Below are 21,550 nucleotides of genomic sequence, written 5' to 3'. Positions count from 1 at the left end.
TAGACATTCAGTTTGTAGGTCATATATTTAAGATGAACAATATTAACTCAAATATGCAGAAGCAACCCACATTTTTGTCATATATACAGTAGTTGCCAGGTTATATAAATAATCCTTCAGCTGAGTCATGTTTTAGTACATTACCGTGGTCTATGTTTGCACCACAGACTGTATAAAGAAGTGGGCTAAGTGAGTGTGACGTCACCCACATCGTTCAGCTCCAGTCAAATGAAGCTAATCGAGGCTAGCAGTTATAGCGGCGAATTTGGAGTCGACTTCCACATTTGGAAGTCCGACCATGAGTATCATAACGACCAAAGAGCCAATCTGGAGTGACGCTGTTGACGGTGAAGGTCATTCCCGCTCGCACCGCTGGTTTAGCAGGGAGCGGGCACTTAGCAACGCTGTCAGTTAAACTTGTTGCAAATGCTAGAAGAAGAAGGCACCTATTTTGCCTGTTTTAATGTTCATATCGTGATTTATGGACAAAATAGCTAAATAAAAACACCAGGATCAAATAGAGCGGGTTAATACGAACATTTTAAGACCAAAATAACGAGTCTGACAGCAGCAGTTATAGAAAGAGGGGTGAAGGTTTTTCAATGTAAAGTGACATGGAGCTGGAGTTGATGGAACCAGAAGCTGAGGCCATGATCACTTCCTATTTGGAGCACGGCAGCTAGCAGGTTAGCTATGTCCAGTGCAACTTATACTCCAGAGCAATTTATACTCCAGTGCAATTTATACTGCAGAGCAACTTATACTCCAGAGCGACTTATACTCCAGAGCGACTTAGACTCCAGAGCGACTTATACTCCAGTGCAATTTATAATCCAGAGTGATTTATACTCCAGAGCAATTTATACTCCAGAGCGATTTATACTCTGGTGCGATTTATACTCCAGAAAATACAATACTGACCCTTTTTACTATTACTCTAGTATCATAGTATTGTCACACTGAAAAATATATAACTCTAGTAGCATAATGTCTGAAAAGTACTCTGAGAAGTACAATTTTATTTAAAGAAAACTTATGCTACTACACAACAACTACTTTTCCTTCTGCTTGAACTTTTTCTAGTAATTCTATAGACTATATGCAAGTGGAGATGATGGATTGCTAGAACACAGCTCGTAATGTGCAGTTTATATTTACTTCATCCACTCTGCATTACACACAGATTACACAATCATAACAGGTCTATAAAAAGCAGCTCAGATCATTTCATGTTGTCAAGTGAATCGAAGCATCAAAAGAGTAATTAGTCTGCGCCGCTTCTCCAGGTCAAGAGCTCTCCTGGCCTTATCCGCCATCTTGGATCCACCTTCCTCCTCCTCCTCCTCCATCCTCCCTCCTCCCTCCTCCTCCCCTGTCTACCCTTAATCAGGCTTTTGGTTCTATCCTTAGACTTCTCCCTCTTCACTAGATGCCATTTTAACAGGATAGTCTCAGCGCCAAGGAATCCTACCTAATACAAGTCTATGTGACACATTTTTAGCGCTCAAATCAACTTGTTTTGGGGGAAATTCGCTCGCTGAAAAGGACGTAAACAGATTAACATTGTTTTTTCTGTATTTTTGGACCATGTTTTGTGAATATGTAAGTGATCTTTAGAAATTTGAAGTATTAATTTGCAGTTGTTCATGTGCTTTTATGCCTATATATAACCGTGGTCATGTTTTTATCCATGCTGCATATTCTGAGTGCTTTTAAATTAACTGCACAATGTAACCTTGCATGATATTGGATTAAGTTGCTATTTTAGCCAGTACAAGGGAAGCGTAGGGAAAAAAATGCTTTCAGTTTCTATGGCACAAATGGGTCGTGATATCAAAGTGAAAACAGGCATAGCATTACAGTGGAATTGGTTGGATTTTTGTCCACAGAGTTAAAAACAGGTGGTATTTTTGCCTTAAGATGCAAAGAGCAGACTAAAGGAGGATTAGACAGTGTCACGTTGGTCTCTATATCTAAAAGCCTAAAGTCTTAAGCCTGCTGTTTGGCAAATCAGCATTTCTAAGGTTGAGTAAATGAACATCTCTTAACATAAATTCAGTTTATATGCGTGTGTAAATGTATAGTAGCGTTGCTTAAGAATTTGACTGAAAAAATCAACCATAAAACTCTTGAATTAACAATTGATACTGGAAAAATATACCATAAGATTCAATATATATGCCCGATCAGCTCTGTTTGCATGTTTTTGGTTGATTTCTAAATACTGACAGGCTTTTTAGTACTAGTAGTAGTAGCAGTAGTAGCAGTAGTAGTACTTTTTTGGTCATTTACAGAACAGCAAAGATACACAGCAACCCTATCACTATAACACTATAATTTATGATTGAATATAAGTGGGTCATATTGGTTTGATTGACTTGATACACAAATTCTAACAAATCTTCCCCAAAAAATATATAATTTCTGTCTCATACATGATAAATCACCCTCCTCTTATGTACTGCATATGTTTAGTTTTTGAGATGAACTTACTTTTACATTGAAATGATTCTGTATTTGAGATATAAATGAACAAATTCACTGTCTAAAATAGCAATAGCATCTGAATTTACCATTATACGATACATGTGTTTTGTGACCACAGAACAGACTATTTACCCATAATGCTTCAGTCTAGAGCTCTCTGTATTATGCAAGCATGAATATTTAGCGCCTAGAAACAGGCCAGAGATCTTTACGTCTTCTCCAAATAGGATTTCTGTATGTGTGCGAGGCTAAATAACTAAATATAGTAATGTGGCGCTAGTTCTCTTTTTTAAGCAACTATGAAAATGCATTGGGTTTTATGCGGCCTATTCGTACCATTCGTATCACCGTGTATTTCAATAGTTGATGGTAAATGATGCATACAGTATATTTGTCAGTCTATGTATTCAAGGATTTGTGGTTAATTTGTTCCAACCAGGCGTACGCATTCACAATCTAAACTATAGCAAATGTGTCATCGTTGAACTAAAATGTTAAGTTAGTACAATGTCTTACCTTGAGACATGGTTTGCAATTAATCTCTCCTATTCAGCGCTTTGAAGTACTGTGAAGGTTGAAGAATCGTTGGTAGTTATTCCTCAAGCTATTACTTTCCAAGGATTTTGCAATGAAAGCCAACGTTTCAGTAAATTGAAGAAGGTTTAAAGCCATAGAAAACAAAGAAAGTATTCTGTATCATCTTTGTAAAATACCTAGAAATTTCGCTTACTCGGAAAAGGGTACACTGAACAAGTACTTAAATTAGAAGTACTGTTAGTTTTCATTCAATTTAAAATATTATAATACTGCTTCCACTACTACTACTACTCCTACTACTACAACTACTACCAGTACTACATAACTGACTGTGCTGGTTCAACTATTACTACTATCACCAATACTACTATTTGTACTACAACAAGTAGTACACAAAGTGGAACTAAACACAACATTTGGCTGCTGATAAGTTTTAAAAGCACTGTTTACTGTTCCTAAGGCCTATTTTAGAGCAAATGATAGGCAAATTTGCAGGTTTGCGTAAAAAACCCAAAAAAACCCATGAAAAACTGAGAGTGTGTTGGCTCCCGTGGCCACTGCTATTTCAAGTACTGCGTGACACCACACATGACTCCCCTGATTACACTCAGGTGTTTCTGATTACGGTACACACACCTCGGGGGCGGAGTTTGAAGTGTGGATACCCGTTAGACTAATCATGGTTCCTCTGGTGGCGCTCTCTCATCTGGTTCATCTTTATCCAGCCTGTTCCACTTAAACATATTTTAAATGAAACTGAGGTATTTTAACATGTGTTGAGGTGGGGGGTGGGAGTGTGTGTTGGGGTGGGGGGTTGTTTGGTTATGATTATTGATGTGTTGGGGTTGGGTTGTTGGGCTGTCGGGTGGCTGGGTGGGTTTGGTGGGTGGGACTGATTTTAATGCTTTGTAAAGCACTTTGTGTTACTTCTTTTTGTATGAAAAGTGCTATATAAATAAAGTTTGATTTGATTTGATTTGATCACACTGCTCCTTATACCCCCCAGTCACCGTCCATAGTCTCCCAGGTACTATGCCGTTTAGTAGCTCTATTTGCAATGTGGTTGAGGGTGGAGCTTAGGTGTTTAGTCACACTTTAAAGAGAGTGTTGGATCTGTAATTCAGAGCGTTAATACGAAGATTTTAAAACCAAAATGACGAGTCTGACAGCAACAGTTACAGAGAGAGGGGCCACAGTTTTTCAATGTAAAGTGAATTGGAGCCAGATTCAATGGAGCCAGAAGCGTGCCCATGATCACTTCCTATTCGGAACGCAGCGGCTAGCAGGTTAGCTATGTCCATTTATATATACAGTCTATGATGAGTACTAGGTTCGAAAACACGGCATCAATACATTTGGTTGTATTGTCCATTCACGTTTGCTCATGCTTCCATTGTAGGGAGTATTATAGCCTCAGATTGTAAAATCCGCATCATACCCTTTTTTAAAATCTTTGTCTGTGTTTTCCAGGACTACATGACAACCCACTATAATGCAGTCTGTTCAGGCCGGGAAGTGGGACCCCCCATCTAAACAACATGCCACTCCCCTCGCCCAACCCCACCAGCCCCAGACGCGCCCGTCCCACGTAAACGCTCCTCAGGCCAAGCGCATCACCTTCTATAAGAGCGGAGACAGCCAGTTCGGAGGCGTCAAGATGGCCGTGCACAAACGCAGCTTCAAATGCTTCGACGCACTGCTGGATGATCTCTCCCAAAAGGTCAGAGCCACAGGACGGAGGAAGCCTTTTGAAGCGTATTGTGTGAAGTGAAAAGTGGATCTGGGTTATAAGCGGGCAGCCAGGTGTTCACAAAGGCACGCTTGTAGTGTTTAGTAGATTAAACGGTCGATGGTGTCTTAGGCGATCAAGATTTGTATTAGTCCAGTAATCATTTTATGTAGATTATAAGGATTTAGTTTTATTTTTTGGGTACTTATTTGTAAAAAGGCAGATTAAATTCATGATTCACGTGTTTAATCTGTCTCTGTAGCGATACTTTGTTTCCTATAGTGCTTTTTCTGTGGTCTCGTGAGTCTTGTGAGTACAGTTTGGGTCAGATACAAAGAGATACGTAATAGTTTTGAGAGCTTTTGCCACGCCCCCTTTTTAGACTAATCCACTGACAGAACATATCTTTAGCTGAAGAGTTTTTTTAGTTGGCTGCAGCTCTAGTGCTTTGGTGACCTTTTTATGAAGAATATGAAAAAATGAAAAGGGTTAAACCATGTTTTTTAAAAATTATTTTAAAAAAAATATTTTTCCTATGATCATTTAAAATATTGTATCAGTATAACAGGGTGTTGCAGTATTGGTTATTTAAATTTTTAAGAGAATTGTTAAGTTTTTATTTTTGTTTTATGTTTCTTCTAGTGTCTATTTACACTAAATTTTACTGTTTTTACTGTTTATCTATGTCAATTGTATCTTTCACTGCAGAACTAAGATTTTTGTACATTAAGACATTGAGAAAAAATCCATAAATTTATACAATTTTGAATCTCTTCATGGGATTCAGCTTCCTGTTATATGGTGCCATTTTGAGGATAGCTTTGTATTTGAATCAGTAGTTGTTATGGCAACAGTCCTATTTTTTTTTAGCATTATGAAATCCGAGAATTGTGAAATGTATTACAATAAATAGTAGTTTGAGAAAATATCACAGAAGTATTTATCATAAAGTGCTTTCTTTGGTTACTTTTTCCCTGACCTACTTTTATCTGAGTACCAGCTACATTTAAAAGTGTATTACTCTTATTTTAATGAATCCTATCTGATTGTTTGTAAACTGTAATTATATCATATTTTATCCACACTCAGGTGCCGTTGCCCTTCGGTGTGCGCACAGTGACCACCCCTCGCGGGACCCACACAATCCGACACTTAGAACAGCTCCAAGATGGCGGCTGTTACCTCTGCTCCGACCGACGCCAAGCCAAACCGATCAACATGGACATCACCACCAAACGCTCCGGAGTCTGGTCCCACCACGGCCGAAGACCCCACAGACCCGAGTCTACCTCTGCCACGCCCCCCGGACACGTGCCGTACAGACAGCGGCGCCTCCTGCTGGTGAAAAACACAGAGCCTGCAATGAGGAGGAGCGTGGTTCTGAGCAGGAGAGTGACCCGGAGTCTGAGGGCGTTTTTAGAAGAAGCGTCGGATGTGATGCAGTTTCATGTGCGCAAGTTGTACACAGTGGAAGGACGCAAGGTAAACAAATATATATTGTTTCATATACTGATCAGCCTTAACATTATGACCACTTACCTAATATACAGCCTAATCACATGTCCATTGTATTCTTTTATTTCATATATAGAATTAATCGTAATTCGCTCCCACTAGCATAAAAGATTATTATCACACCTACACTTGTGAGTCCATTTGGGTTTATTGCAACCCAAAGTGAAGAGCTCATTCTGCTTTCTGATTACATAATAAACTAGAAAACTGAGCAAGGCTAGATAATTGTCATAAAATTGTCATATCCTAAAATAACATAATGGGTACCTGCCTTATACGCAGCCAGAAGACAAGAAACTCTACTATAATGTATTCGTTTTTTCTTATGCTTTCAGATCTAGAATAAAAAAAATACCTATAACATTTGGTCTCTTGTATGCAAATAGAAATACAAAGACCTTTGATGCAATTAGCAGTCAAATGCTGAGGGCACATCACATCAGAGCCCAATTTATTCGTACATTTTTGTAATATTATGAATTGTGAGGAGCTCATTCTGCTTTCTAACATAAACAACTGACCCATGTAAAATTATGTGTAGAATTGGGAAATCAACATCTAACAACCGTTACAAAATAATAAAATTTTGAAAATAATAGAAATATCTAACTGAATTACTAATAGCGAATACAGTGAATATTTCAAATCTTTGTTATTATTACAAGTTAGACTGAACCACTAGATCTTTATTCATGTTACATCCTCGACGGAACACATTAAATATTTGATAAGGGCTTGTTGAAGTAGATATTCAGAAACATACAGTAAAAAGTACTGTTTAAAGTAATATGGGCCAATTCACCTGGAAGCTTGAGGGACAAGAAAAAATGGTCTGAGGGCCACATTTGGCCCCCGGGCCACAGTTTGGGCATGCCTGATACGTTTCTGGCATATTTTTTCATCATTTGTTTATCTTGTGTTTCTTTCTTGGACTGCTTTTATATACTAAAAGGTGCCATAGTAGATAGTTAGTTCACTTTATGTGTCAAAAGTCATAATGTTATGCTTCATACCTAAATAAAACTAAACCACTTCTTCTGTATTGTCTCTAGATTGACAACGTTCAAAGCCTGATGACTTGCCCCAACGTGCTGGTTTGTGTGGGACGAGAGGCCTTCAGTCCGCTGTTGGTGAATTACATCCGGAAAAGTTCAGATGAGAAACTTCCTGGTTTGGAGACTAGGACGCCTGGGAACGGGGCTCGATCTCCCCCTCAAGGAGCGCAGTCCCGGGCCAGTGAGCACAGCGAGGGCCAGGACAGCAAGAAGAACATGCGTAAGTTGTAAAAATGACATTGAAATTATGAATCAAATCATTGTAAATAAGTCATGCTTTGTCAATGTTTTTGTACAGTTTTACTAATACAGTTTAAAGTGAATTATAGCTGTTCAGTATGAATTAGGTCTTTGTTCATGCTAAGGCTAATTAAAGTGTAGTTGTTAGAAAGTGTTACTGATGGGGCAAATTGACTTATCATTTGAAAACACTATATATTGGTATATTTGTTTTGCTGAATATATTTTCATACATTTGGAAAAAAAAAGAGGTTGTTGGTTCAGCTCTGAGCTATGGTTGCGTAGGTGCACAGTGGTTTACACGGATTAAACCCACTTAAACCCAATGTTACTTACTGTTAGGTGAATTTAGTGCTGTATTTTTTCCTGTTGACTCAGTATAAGTGAGAAGTTTGTCGGTGCTTGATTCAAAACAGTTTGACTTGTTCACATTGGGCTCTTTTAGGCCTAGCTTTGTTCAAGGATACTTGCGATGCAAATGGAGTGCAAATCAATTTGGTTGAAAGTGCTGGTGTGTTGGGGATTGGCCCTCATTTGAAATCAATTATAAGTTAACCTCAGATAAGAGCATACTCAGCGAGCCAGTGCGGTTCAAGAAGTATGATTATTCTAAAATAAGAAGCTTAACTAAACTATAATCAAAATATGGGCACAATGACCTTTCATATAAACTATTAGCTTTTTCCATGTCATTTCATATCTATTCTATCATCAAATCTTAATTATATTTAGAAAAAGTTTTGCTAAATAAAAAAATTAAGCAATTAAAAAAAACAAAAAAACATTTCAGTTCAATTCAGTAATGTATATAATTCTAACATGAGATTGAACCCATCAGTCGAAAAGCAGTGATTTTTATCTTTATCTCGTCATCTAGCTCAAACAATCTTTCTGTGTCTTTTCAGTGAACTTTGGCCTTGAAACGAAGAAAAGCATCATCCACCCTCGCTCCAACTCTTCAAACCGCTCAGCCCGCTTCTCCATGTCCTCTGAGAAATCCTGTGGCCTTAGCACCGCGTCCCAGGGCCACGCCGCCATCTTGAACGACGACATCGAAAAACGCGTGATCGTCAACAAAGATGGGAGCCTGTCTGTCGAGATGAAGGTCCGATTCCGTCTCCATAGCGATGAAACCTTACAGTGGTCGACCCAAATCAAAAAATCACCTTCTTTGACCAATGATTGTTGCTCTACAAGTCAAGCCCAATCGCATTATCTGCAGCATGAAAGTTGTTCAGATCCAGATTGCAATTCGTATGAACCGGAGATTGCTGATTACTCCTCGCAATGTGCGATGGACACAAATATGTGTCCGTGTTGTTATAGGCAAGGCCAGCAATATGATCTATGGAAAAATCCAACACATAGCCACAAACAACCAATCCCTCCTTCTCATTCCACCACAGAAAGCCATACTATCTTAAGGCAAACCCACTCTTCTAGCTCAACGTCCTCTTGCAATTCAACTAGAGTAGTGCGTTGTCGTGCTAGAATTACCAACTGCGAAGATGGATCTGAACATAGCCAAATCGTCCAAGAAGAAATGTGCGTCACAGAGCAGCACGTAGTGGAACAGGAAGTTAGCACGGTTAGCCGAAGCTGTAGCCAGAGTGAAGTTTTTGCTAATGGTGATGAAGTTCGACCTTTGAGTTCCAAATCAGGCGAAGAGGAAGTTGAACGCCCCATGTCAGTTATTAGTGCTTCTTCACATGTTCTGCAAGAGCTCAAAGAGGATGACGATGAATTACCACCAAGCGCATCAAGATGTGACGATGCAGCATTGGAAACATTTGAAATGCAAAATGATGACAGACCAGCTAGCAATGCTTCAGCTAAACAAAATGAGGAGGAAGAAGGATCGACTTGTCGGTGTCCTTCAGCATCGGGAGTAGAGGGTAATGGACGCACATCTACGGCTAAATCCAAAGCAGGTTCTTTTAAATCTACCAAAGAAGCTGCAAATGATGACGTTGAAGAAGTTAAAACAGTTGTTAGTGGATTGTCCGCAGGTTCAAGGAAATCTGGAACATCTTTATGCTCTAATTGTGGAGGCTGGAAACTCAAGGTTGCCTCTGGTTGCAATAGTAGGGCTTCAAACAGGTCAAATAACAAATCACCAAGACCAACAACTGGAAATTCGGCTATAGATGAAGACGATAATAGTTCTGATGTGTCAACGCTTTCAAATACGAGCAATCTGACCGATCACAGAGAAGTTTCTATGATTTCCAATGGAGATATTAGAGCGGCAAGTGCAATGTCCAAACCGGAAGAGGAAGAACAAGCTAAGGAGGCCAGAGCTACCAGTGTAACATCTAACAAGTCACGCAAATCTGGGTGCGAAAATAATGAAACAGTTGAAATTAGAAGCCCAAGTGTCATTTCTGCACTATCGGAAAACTCAAATTGCAGTGCAGTTCCTGATCCCATCGCTAGAGAGGCAGCAGACGGGGACGATGCCTCAGAAAGAGTAGCTAGCGCCATGTCGGTTAAGTCCAGTACTTCGGCTAAAACTAAATCAAGTATAAAAGTAACAGCTCCTACAACAGAGGAGGAAGAAACAAGATCTGCAAGTGTGCAATCAGAAAAGTCCAATGCATCTGCAAAAAGCAATAGGCCCGATAGTACCAAATCAACAAAACCAGAAGAGCAGACAAGGGCTACTAGTGTCCAATCAGTAAAATCAAATGAATCTGCTAACACTAGTAGACCAGCTAGTGCGAAATCACATGTTTCTGAAAAATCTCAAAATGCAGAAGAGGAGACAAGAGCAGCCAGTGTCTTATCAGTGAAGTCGAACAAAAGTAGGTCAGCTAGTCCAATGTCGGTCAAATCAAGCAAGTCCGAAGTTTCTGAAAATGAACTACAAAATCTAGAAGTAAAATCCAATGGTAATAAAAGTCGGCCTGCTAGTGTCTTGTCTGTCAAATCTATAAAGTCAGATGCCTCTAAAAAATCTGAAAATGTTAAAGAAGAACCAAGAGCTGCAAGTGTGATTTCAGTCAAATCAAATGTTACGGCTAAATCAACAAAGTCTAATCTTTCAGTAAAGTCAGCTAAAAATGAAGCACAAAACATGGAAGGAAATAATGAAAATGTTGAGGTAACTTCCAGTGCATCTGCAAAAGAAAGTAGACCTGCAAGTGTGATATCGGTCAAATCAACCAAGTCTCAAAAGTCTTCCAAAAGTGAAGTCCAAAACACTGATGAAGACGCAAGACCAGTGAGCGTAGTCTCTGTAAAATCAAAATCAGCCAAGGAAAGCAGACCTACTAGTGTACTATCTGTCAAATCTAGCAAGTCACAAGCTTCTGAAAAATGTAACAATGAGAATGTTGAGGAAACAAGACCAGCTAGCGCAATCTCCTCCGCGTCAAATGCGACTAACCAAACTGAAAAAAGATCAGTGTCTCCGAAGTCAAATGTTGAAAAGGATGGAGAGGAAAGAGGAGAAAGTGCATTGTCAAGTAAGTCAAGAAAGTCCAGCAAGTTGAATTGTAATGAAATTGGCCAAAATGGGGAAGAAAAACAAGAGGAAAGAGCCGCTAGTGCGATATCTAGTAAATCGGTACTATCTGTCAAATCTAGCAAAACAAATAAGAGTTCAAGATTAGCAACTCCAGCCAAAGATCAAGAAGGAGAAAGAGCTGTGAGCGCAACTTCTGGTAAAACCCATATTTCAACTGTTTCTGCCAAGTCCAAAAAGTCAAATCAAACTGTAATTTCTATCAACGTCAATGGGGAAAATGACAATAAAAGTGACAGGGTGACTAGTCCTGTGTCTGTCAAGTCTAACAAGTCTTCAAGATTTCATGTAATCACAATAAAAACACCTGAAGTTGTCAGTAATGATAGATCGGCCAGTTCCGCATCAAATAAAACAGAGAAATCGAATGTTTCAGCTCGTTCAAAGCAAAACAAAAAGGCAGCTGTTGAAAATGATAATGGAAATGAAAAAATATTGGAAGACCAAGCTACAAAAAGCAGGAATTCGAATTGTACTCAAGAGTTAATGCCAGAAAGCACAGACCTGAGAGGAACTAGCTCATTGTCTGTCCGCTCTGGCAAATCCGGGAAGTCAAAATGTACATGTGGCGAAACAAATAAAGACATCGATGATACCAAAGAGGACTCAGAAGTGGCTGCGAGCATTCCTTCCCAAAAAATAGACGATGCAGATGAAGACTCATTTGCATCAGTCTCTCTTGTTTTACCAGATGATCAGGAATCAGAAAGTGGCGAATCTAATGTGTCATCTAATAGAAATAAAACCAAAACATCTACTCCTGAAGTGTCCAAAAGTCCTGTCAATGTAGCAGATGTAGGTCCAACCACTCCCAATGCAACTAATATCCCAACTATTGAAACACCAGGACAAGGTAACAATAATGAAGACGCTAGCGATGAGAAGAGCAGAGTGGCTAGCTCGTGTTCAACCAAAAGCACTCGTTCGGTTAAAAGCACAAAATCTAAAAAGTCTTGTAGCAACTGTGGTAAGCTAACAACGCAAGAAGCTGCTAACGGTACGGCTAGCCCAGTTGGAAGTGTTAAATCAATTGCAACTACAAGGACCGGCCAGTTAACAGCTCCAGATAATAGGACAACATCGGCAATGTCAACCGCAAGTGCGAAAAATCAAAGAAAGTTAGCTAAAAATGAAGATGATGATAATGCTAGTGAAGAAAGTTCTGAACAAGCTAGCGAAACTAAAGTGGAAGATGATACTCTTGCTAGGACTAACTCAAAAAGTCCCAGTAGATTGCAGCCAATATCTGGCTCAACTCGGTCTACAAATTCAAGTAAGGTTAAAAATGGTGCGCTATCTGCCGAAAGTTCACAAAAGAAGGAAGTAAATGCTAAATCACAAAGTACACAAAATCACTCCATACCAGCTAGCAAGGGCGATACATGCAGCGAAAGCCTCCTATCTCATTCCCTTTCTGCTGCGGACTTAGCCAAGGAAACAAAAGCCACTGAACGGCCTGAAAGCTCAAGGTCAAAGGTCAACAAGAGCGCAATGAGTCAAAGAAGCAAGAAGGAGGCGGAGCAAGAGCTAACCCCATCCTGTCTACCGAACGCATCCCCTAATGAAGTTGTGAGCGACTGGCTAAACCGCATTCCCGCTAACATGCTAGCGCTAGGAGACGAAGACGAAGACAAATGCGTTGAAGATGTTGAAAGAGGGAATGGTGTTGGTGAAGAGGCAGAGGTCAAAGGTGAAGATGAGGAGGTGAAGACTGAAGTGAGCGAGGGAGAGAAGGCGGGAGCAAAGGAGGAAGGAAAAGTGGAGACATTTGAGATCCGGCAGGTTGGCATGGTGACCGAGACGTCACTACCTAAAAGCTGGCACTCATCTGCAGCTGTGATGAAGGTGCTACTTAGTTCATCTGTGGGAAGATGTCGAAGCATGCCCGAGGTAAGATATAAGAACTTGAACCCTGCATTTGAGGCATAGATCCCCCTCTAACCTTATTCGGAATATTATTTTTCTTCACCATAGAATTGTATATTCGGTATGTATATAAAATGCACGTCAATAACACACACAAGAGAAAAAATAATGAACCATGGTTTTCAGAATGATGAAACATTAGGACCATTGCCAACCAATTAACAATTTAACCCAAAATATTCGATCTTTTGAGTGGCAAAAAGTCTTCAAAGTTCTGCATATACCTGGAAGCTGAAGCTGAGACCCATAAACAGGCCTAATAGAAGCAGTAATGCATTATATGAAAAGGCTTTTATTATCCTTCCTGATCCTTCCTTCCTTAGACATTCGTACATCATTTTTTCAACAAAAAGTTGAATTGTGTTACTTTCCATGTCTTATAGGTTTCCCCAGTTTATGGCCGCAGACTCAGTGCTTCAGCCAGACAGCTACTAGACTGCCTGACCCAGCTCCAACTCATCGAACCAACAGGAAACCAGGGTTACTCTGTACAGAAGGACCAACGCCCGCAATTCGAAGACATAATTTCTATTCTTCAATCCCTTTGGCTGGCCGAACCAGGGGAGATAGTTGACCCCAAAGACCCCAACGGGACGGATCAAATCTCCCCACCTAGGTCTTCGTCTGGGGTGGACATGAGCAGTGGGTCTGGGGGGTCAGGGAAGGACAATGTCAACCAGGAAGACGAGCCAAGACAAGACGGAGAGCAAGAAAATAAAACAGAAGAGGCTTCGGAAAGTCCTGACGATGCGAAAGCGACAGAAAATCCGTCGTCTCTGGATAAAAATTCCAAAACTCCAACTGATAATGACTTGGATACACAAGAAGACACACAAGAAGGCTCCAGCTCGGAAAGCCCACCCACAGTTTTGAAAGCCCCCCTTTCCAAGCGTCAATCCCAGGACCCTGATCCAATGTGGGTCCTTCGTCTCCTCAAAAAGCTGGAAAAGCAATTTATAAACCACTATGTCACTGCTATGGCGGATTTCAAAGTCAAATGGGACCTGGAGGATAGTTTGATACTAGATCGGATGATAGTGGAGTTGAAGGATGAGGTGAGTCAGAGGATAGAGAGAAGCGTGGAGAGGGAGATGAAGAAGATCCAAGGCAGAGCAGGGAAAAGAGTCCCCCGGCCACCGCTAGGGGGCAACCAGTCCACCGACTCCGTCATGACAGAGAAACGGAGACGACTACTCAAGGTAAATACATTCAATGCCATTTTGGTTTGAACTAACTACACTTTGTACTGGTGGAGATTTCTCATCGCTTTTATTGTCCATGTTTCATCTAATTTTTAAAAGGATTTAGCAAATTGACAAAAAAGCAACAGATGGTCAAAATATACAAATAATAATTGCTAATTAAAACCTAACAAAAAAGTATCCTCCAAAGATCAGCCATGTAATATGTTATAATTTAAGCATTAAGCCAGTGTACTCTTGTTCCAAATCTGGATTATGAAGATTGTGGATCAGGTAGGGCACATGTGTCAAACTCAAGGCCCGTGGGCCAAATGCGGCCCGCCATGTCATTTTATGTGGCCCCCTTACAAAGTAAATTAAAGGTATGACTGTCTTAAAATGTTAGTTTATCATTAGATATACAGTTACACAGCCATTTTTTCATGTCCATGCAAATCCATATACAATATTTGTAAGTTGAATAAGTAATAAATATAGAAACAGTCAATTAACAAGATTAAAAAGTAGTTGCATTTATTTTAGATTACATTTGGTTGCATTTAGTGACATCATACAGTGACATCTGGCCCTTTGAGAGTGACCATTTTGTTGATGTGGCCCTCTGTGACAATAAGTTTGACACCCCTGAGGTAGGGCATCTGACGTAAAACTTAGGGCCACTTAAAGTAAGAAAATTCCGCCACTACTATATTACTATATTGTTAAAGATGTCTGTGTAATCCCTCATCATCCAAGGTGGTTCCATTACAAAACAAAATGTAATTCTGTATAGTTTTGTCTTGTTCACAGAATTTAATTTCTTTTGCGATACATAGGCCTGTCACGATAACACATTTTGAAGTGCGATATATTGCTGAAGTAAATAGATGATAAAGCGATTATCCCTCAGAAGTAAGTTTGTGAGTCATAGAAGTTAGTAATTCGAAGTTCTACAGCTCAGATGTCATCATGGTACAGAAAATCTATCAAATATTTCCCACTGGTGGAAAATATAAGTCCCCATGATAAATATTAACCCTAAAAATTATTATTCCATCCATCATGTGTTGAACAATAAGTCGATATAGTAAGTATCATGACAGGCCTAGCGACATATAGTGTAAAATATCTGTAATATTTTGGGTAATTACTTTCTGTAAATCACAGCTGTCATTTGCTTTTGCAGGTCATGAAAAACCACTCTGTGAAAACCGGCGATTCTGTGAGTGAAGGAGAGCTAACCGGCGAAAACAGCGACCAGCGCAGTGACGACGAATACTGTCCCTGCGAGGCTTGTATTGCAAAGAAAATGGCCTCCCGCCCTCCTCCCAAAACCAACCCGAACGCTATCCAGGCCCCAGTGCACAAAGACTTCGACCTTCTCAAAATCTTATTATTCAAAACATCTCCAGGCACTCAGAAAAAGACTGAACTCCAGCAAGAAGAAGCTAAAAAAGTAGTCGAGGAGGACGGGAGGAACTTAGAAGTAGTGGAGGAAGAAACTAGTGAGGATTTGGGTGCAGAAGAGGCGGGTGCAGAGGAGGAGGGAGCAGAGGAAGGGGATGCAGAGGAGGAGGGTGCAGAGGAGGAGGAAGCAGAGGAAGCCAAGTGCCAATGTCAGTGTAGTAAAGACCAGGATGAAGAAGAGACTGAGGATAGCGACAGAGAGACGGTTAAGGAAAGAACTTCATTCAAGGAGACGACGGGGGAGACAAGCGGAGGAGAGGAGACGAGGAATGAGGAGGGAGGAGAGGAAGAGGAGGATGGAGGAGAGAGTGAGGAGGAGGGGGAAGTGGAAGACGACGGAGAAATGAGCGAGGAGGCATCCACGGAGGAGAGAACTTCAGAGCAGGTAACAGTTTACTAAGTATGTAGCTGTGTAGTCAATGGAAGTTAACAGAAAAGTGATACTGTGCAAGTATTTAATAGTGATATTTCAGATACCTATTTGTTGCCGTGATTACGTGACAGTAACATTAATTAAAACAAATAACGTAGATCTCAAAATTAGAATAATCCCTGGTTGAGGATGAATTATATTTCTATTTTTAACTATCTACATTACATGGTATATATGGCATAACCAACACTTTATGGTTTTTTTTTAAATTGTAACGATATTTTGAATTTTTATTTTTGTTTTTTCGATTTACATACAAGAAAGCTGCCAAAATAATTTAATTTCATTTGTTTCATGGATTAATGTTTTGTTTCAAATTAAGAAAAAAAAGGGCAATTTTTCTTACAAAACATTGCAAATTAATTATTTTGGCTTCTTATTGCCCCTCCATTGTTTCATTATATTTAATTGGAAAACATAATCAAATCAGCAGCAACGCATAGTAACAACCGTTCTTCTTTCTCGCTAATTTTGGCCACACTGATATAACAGTACCTTTAAATCCCAGTGGGAACCTGAACCTGACCAGAGGCTAAAGGAGGCCTGTCCCTGTGTCGCCTAACCTCTAGTTTAAGCCCCACACAAACTAATCTCATCCAATTACACTGACTGAAATCTGTGAGCTGACAGCCACACCAAAGTCCCGCTCTTCACACAAGAACACATCAACAAGCGCCATTTACGTCACACTTAAAGCTGCACTATGTAACGTTTCTGCTAGAGGGTCGGCCACTCGCTTGTCTTAAACCTTATAAGCTTCACTCTGGTGTGATTTTATGTCTATAGTTATGTCCTTTTATAGTTATTTATATTGATTTTGATAGCATGTTCTTATTCTCCTGCTGTGTTGCAACACTGTAATTTCACCATTATTGGACAAATACAGGTTTATTTTATCTACTTATGTTTCATGCATTTATTCAATTACAGATGTTTTACTGAATTACAAAACTAACGAAAACTAAAGAACGTGCATTGTTATGGTGAGCAAGGGATACCTCTACACAGATCTCAGGTCAATGCAGGGCCGGCCCAGACTATAAACAGACTAAGCAGTTACTGAAGGCCCCGAGACCAGCAGAGGGGCCCCAAGAGCAAATAAATTTATATTGAAAATAATGTAATATATCAAGTTTTATTGGACACAGCGCTTGTGTGTTTACAGCAGCCTAAATATCCTTCTTAAACAATGACATTTGTTTTATATCTATAGTAGCAAAATATCTATTGTTGCTACATTTATTTTTGAGTTGGGCAGAGGTGAGGACAGCTGTGTGTTTACCAACCTGGCATAATGTAAATTTAAATCCACTGTCGCCAACTGGAACACATTAAAATCCACCAGAAACTTCTCTAGAATCTTGACCCCCTTGTATGTTTGTGTTGTTCTTGTGATTGTGGTAGTTGTTATGGATGTTTTCAGTCCAATGTTGGTCATATAAACACAAATACAATTGGTCAAGATGATGAGAGCAGAGTCCAAATGTGTCAAAGGTAAATCACCAATAGCTGAGCCAGGAGGCATTTGCTGTCGGGGGCCCCAGAGACAAATTCAGCGTAGGCCCCCCTGAAAGCTAGGACCGGCCCTGGGTCCACACCGTGCTGTGGAACCTTTCAGCTAAAGCAAGGATATCTCCATAGAGACAAGCAGATGACAGCAGATCCTCAACCAGAAAAGTTACATTGTGCACATTTAAGTTAAAATCCTACATTGAATCAATTTCTGGCCGTGTGCAGTCATTATGCTCTAATAGGATAATATTAGTGATTGGGTGACATCAAGGTAGAACATTTTTAAAGCCACAAAAATAAAACAATACAAATAAATTGGATTAATTAAACATAAATATAGTAAAAGAAAAATTCTATTCTGTCAAAAGGACAAAAATGTGTCTTTTACTCTGGATCGTACTTGGATGACTGACCGATTACACAGACATCTTAAGCATATGTATTTAATCAATATTTTTTTGTTTTTATTCCCAGGAGAGCAGACCAGCTGTTAGCGCGACCGAAGGAGAAGATGCCGACGTCGAGGATTCGGGAACAGAGGAAAAGTCTGATCACGAGGCAGAAAATAAAACCGAAAACACTGAACCGAAACTTGAGAAAAAGCCAGACACTTCCCTTCTCCACCAGTTCACCAAGACCTCCGTGGAGTCCCAGTCTGGATCTCTGGAAGACATCACTACAAGTACTACAAACATGGAAGTACGGAAACTAGCATCTCCTGGCGGGAGGAGCCAGAAGAGGAGCAGATCACCAGCTAGAGTCAAACATCGTAAAGCTAAAAACAGTGACAGTGATTTGGACAACGTTTAAGTCCGAAATCTCAGGCAAAATTCTACATTCATTCTACAAAAGGTAATATCTAGGTAAGTTAAAATGTGTTGAATTAAGAATATGTTGATTGATTTGAGTAGATTTAACAAGTGAAATGAACTACTAGTGGAAAAAATCTATATAAGCAACATAAGTCTTTCTAAAGGACCTACTTTGTGCTATTTTCTGATCTATGTTGTAATGTTGTGTTTTGGAGTTGTGTTTTATTTCATTTACACATGTTTAACACACAGAAAACACTGTTAATAAAATACTCTATACACCTTCACTAGAACAATTTGGATAATTTCCGACCTGGAAATGCTAATCTGAACTGAACAAAAGGTAAAAACTACCTAGCAACTAACTTAAAAACTACCACTTCATGACATCACAAAGTGGAACTGAGCATTTTGAGCTTTGGAGATGTAGACAGACTGATAATAAAGGGTTACTCAAACATGTGTGAATGAAAAAGCAACTCTGGGTATGTTTTTTATGAGGTGACAACATTATAACATGGCTTAAGTCAAATCTACTCAAATCTAAATAACATAGTCTCAATTCAAACCATTTTAACTCATCTAGTAATTACTTTTTACAGCGATTTTAGGCTAGAGTAAATAAAAAATCACACTTGAAGCACTTTATTCACTACAGAAGGAGGACCATTTTGAGTCGTGGGACATTTTGAAGTGAAGATTCCCATTATAACTCTACGGGAATGGACACAAAGTATTTTGACGAGCTTTTGTTTTTTGCTTATAGAGCCATTGATCAGTGTGTTATGTACTGACTTGTGTAACAGTGCAACAGTCTCAGGGTTACAAAAACAAGGTCAAACGTTACCTAACTTGCTGCAGCGTAACTTCACTTATGTCACGATTGATTAATGTGTAAGAATTTTGGATATTTTGCATAGAAAGCGTATAATAGTCCTGTGCAAATGTCAAAGAAAAGCGTCTTCGTTCACAAAGTTTGCTTCTTTATACAGTTTATGGGCAAAAAACTTCACCCAGATTTCATACTCCGAGTGAATTAATAATGCACAAATTCGTAAACGCAATGTTGAGTCTCGAAAACTGACGTATTATTATTATCATTTTGGTAATAGTCATTTTCCTTCCCTCGTTTCAAATATACAGTACGTCATTGAACCTTTTACACAGTATCGTTGGTGTGTTGCTACTTTGCATTATATTCGTCCTTAGTTGTGTTATATGCTGTAGGTGGCGATGTCGAGCAACAGCGTGAAGCGGTTTTTACGATGCCTTACTGTCTCCACGGCGATGCGGACGACTATGGTTAAAAAAAAAAATTTTTTAAAAAAGTATGGCGTAGTTTGGAGCCTGAGGTGTGCCTATGTGAGGTCTGTGACTGTTTGAATGTAAATGTATATATTTAAATTAAACAACAAAAGATCATTTTTGGGGGTTGTTGCTTATCATTTGGATGTATTGAGTTATATTCGTGGAGATAAGTGGGACAACCAAGCCAAGTTACAGGCCAGATTTGTGAAATGGTGACTCTTCTTCTTTATTTTTCCTACTTTCTACATTTTAGATGCAAACATTTAACATTTTTACTTTGATCCATACTTCCATATAGCTTACTTGTGTACATTTAATGCCATTTTAGTAATAACAAAATAAAAGCAGCAACATGAGCCCATGAACGGAAGAAGGTAATGGAACCTTCACCAGGAAACTTACACAATCGATCTTTAATACTGCCATCATCACTATCACAACTAGTCCAATATCCATCCATCCATCCATCCATATTTTTCCGCTTATCCGGGGCTGGGTCGCGGGGGCAGCAGCCTAAGCAAGGACTCCCAGACTTCCCTCACCCCAGACACGTGCTCCAGCTCCTCCAGTGGAACCCCAAGGCGTTCCCAGGCCAAACGAGAGACACCTCGCCCCATCTCTAAAGGAGCGCCCAGCCACCCTGCGGATCATTACAACTATTACCACTACTCTAAATACTGCTGTTATTACTACTACTACTACTATTATTATTAATATATCAAATAATACTACTATTACTACAGGTACTACGACTGCTACTGCTATTTTAAGTTCAATTCCTGCCACTAATTAAACTATTTGGCCTCCATAGTGATACAGAAAATAAGTTTACTCAATTTGAAGGATTTTTGGAAATAGTGTAAACTTAATCTGACTCCAAAACGACCCCTTTAATGTGAAAAGTAACACACTCACTGACTTAGGATGATTTGAAAGTTGGTAAATATATTTGAAATGTAAAAGTATCTCCATTTTTTTGTATGATGCGCTTTTGAAACTGCGCTGGCTCAGAAGCGTCTGGTGCACACGTCACTAATCTGTGCGAGGGATTGAGGCTGGTTTACATCACGCATGACCTCTTCTCCCAAATCACCCAAGAACTGTTTCATTTAAAGGTCAGTTTATTTAAAGACTCACTATGTAACTTTGCTTTTCTGCTGGAGCATCCGCTACCTGCCTGTGTCATGGGGAATGTTATTGTTTATAATCTATCATTTTAAATAATGGTTTAAAACATTATTATTATTACACTCTGGCTCAGATAGTATGTTTTTTTTTCTTCCTGTGTTTCCACTTCCTGTTTATAGGCGCCATTTTGAGGACTTCACCATTCAAAAAGAAAGATAGAATATTTTGTTTTTTACTTCATCACCCTGAAATCCATGGATATCTTTGCACGTACTGCTACTACTACTACTACCATTACTACTACTACTACTACTACTACTACTACTACTACTACTACTACTACTACTACTACTACTACTACTTAAATGGCAAATGTTACAGATTTTATTGATTTTTACCAACACCAGTTATTCCAATACTTATGCCAAAAATATCCACTACCAGCACCACCACTGCTACTACTGCTACAACTGCTACTAGTACTACTACTACTGACCTAATACTATTTCTACCATTACTGCAGCAACACTATAACCTTTTACTACAAATCCAAACAATGTCTATCATCACAACTGCCATACTTCTGCCACTACTACAAACTGCAACTTTTACTTCTACGAATTACTATTACTATCATGTTGCTACTACTGTTACTTTCACTACTATTACAATTGCCATAACTTTTAGATACATC

At 39.4% G+C, this 21,550-nt stretch overlaps 1 protein-coding gene across 1 annotated transcript; it reads left to right on the top strand.

Moving 5' to 3' along the window:
- Positions 1 to 4,516: 4,516 nt before the first annotated feature.
- On the top strand, positions 4,517 to 19,677 carry rp1l1a (rp1 like 1a). The gene is made up of 9 exons (XM_055228736.1): positions 4,517 to 4,744; positions 5,843 to 6,235; positions 7,321 to 7,543; positions 8,469 to 10,454; positions 11,187 to 12,979; positions 13,399 to 14,214; positions 15,383 to 16,048; positions 18,083 to 18,460; positions 19,648 to 19,677. The coding sequence occupies exons 1-8, from the start codon at positions 4,517 to 4,519 to the stop codon at positions 18,416 to 18,418; spliced, it is 6,441 nt and encodes a 2,146-aa protein (XP_055084711.1). The 3' UTR covers positions 18,419 to 18,460; positions 19,648 to 19,677.
- Positions 19,678 to 21,550: the final 1,873 nt, after the last annotated feature.

This window comes from Periophthalmus magnuspinnatus, chromosome 2, assembly GCF_009829125.3.
Source record: "Periophthalmus magnuspinnatus isolate fPerMag1 chromosome 2, fPerMag1.2.pri, whole genome shotgun sequence".
Taxonomy (NCBI): domain Eukaryota; kingdom Metazoa; phylum Chordata; class Actinopteri; order Gobiiformes; family Gobiidae; genus Periophthalmus; species Periophthalmus magnuspinnatus.
The sequence above is the reverse complement of the archived record's forward strand: the minus strand, read 5'-3'. Positions and strand labels throughout refer to the sequence as shown.

Excerpts from the sequence above, each read along its gene's own strand:
- rp1l1a (XM_055228736.1), top strand. The coding sequence starts at position 4,517 with ATGCAGTCTGTTCAGGCCGGGAAGTGGGACCCCCCATCTAAACAACAT. Across the intron at positions 4,745-5,842 it reads TGGATGATCTCTCCCAAAAG|GTGCCGTTGCCCTTCGGTGT; the intron begins GTCAGAGCCACA and ends ATCCACACTCAG. Across the intron at positions 16,049-18,082 it reads AGGAGAGAACTTCAGAGCAG|GAGAGCAGACCAGCTGTTAG; the intron begins GTAACAGTTTAC and ends TTTTATTCCCAG.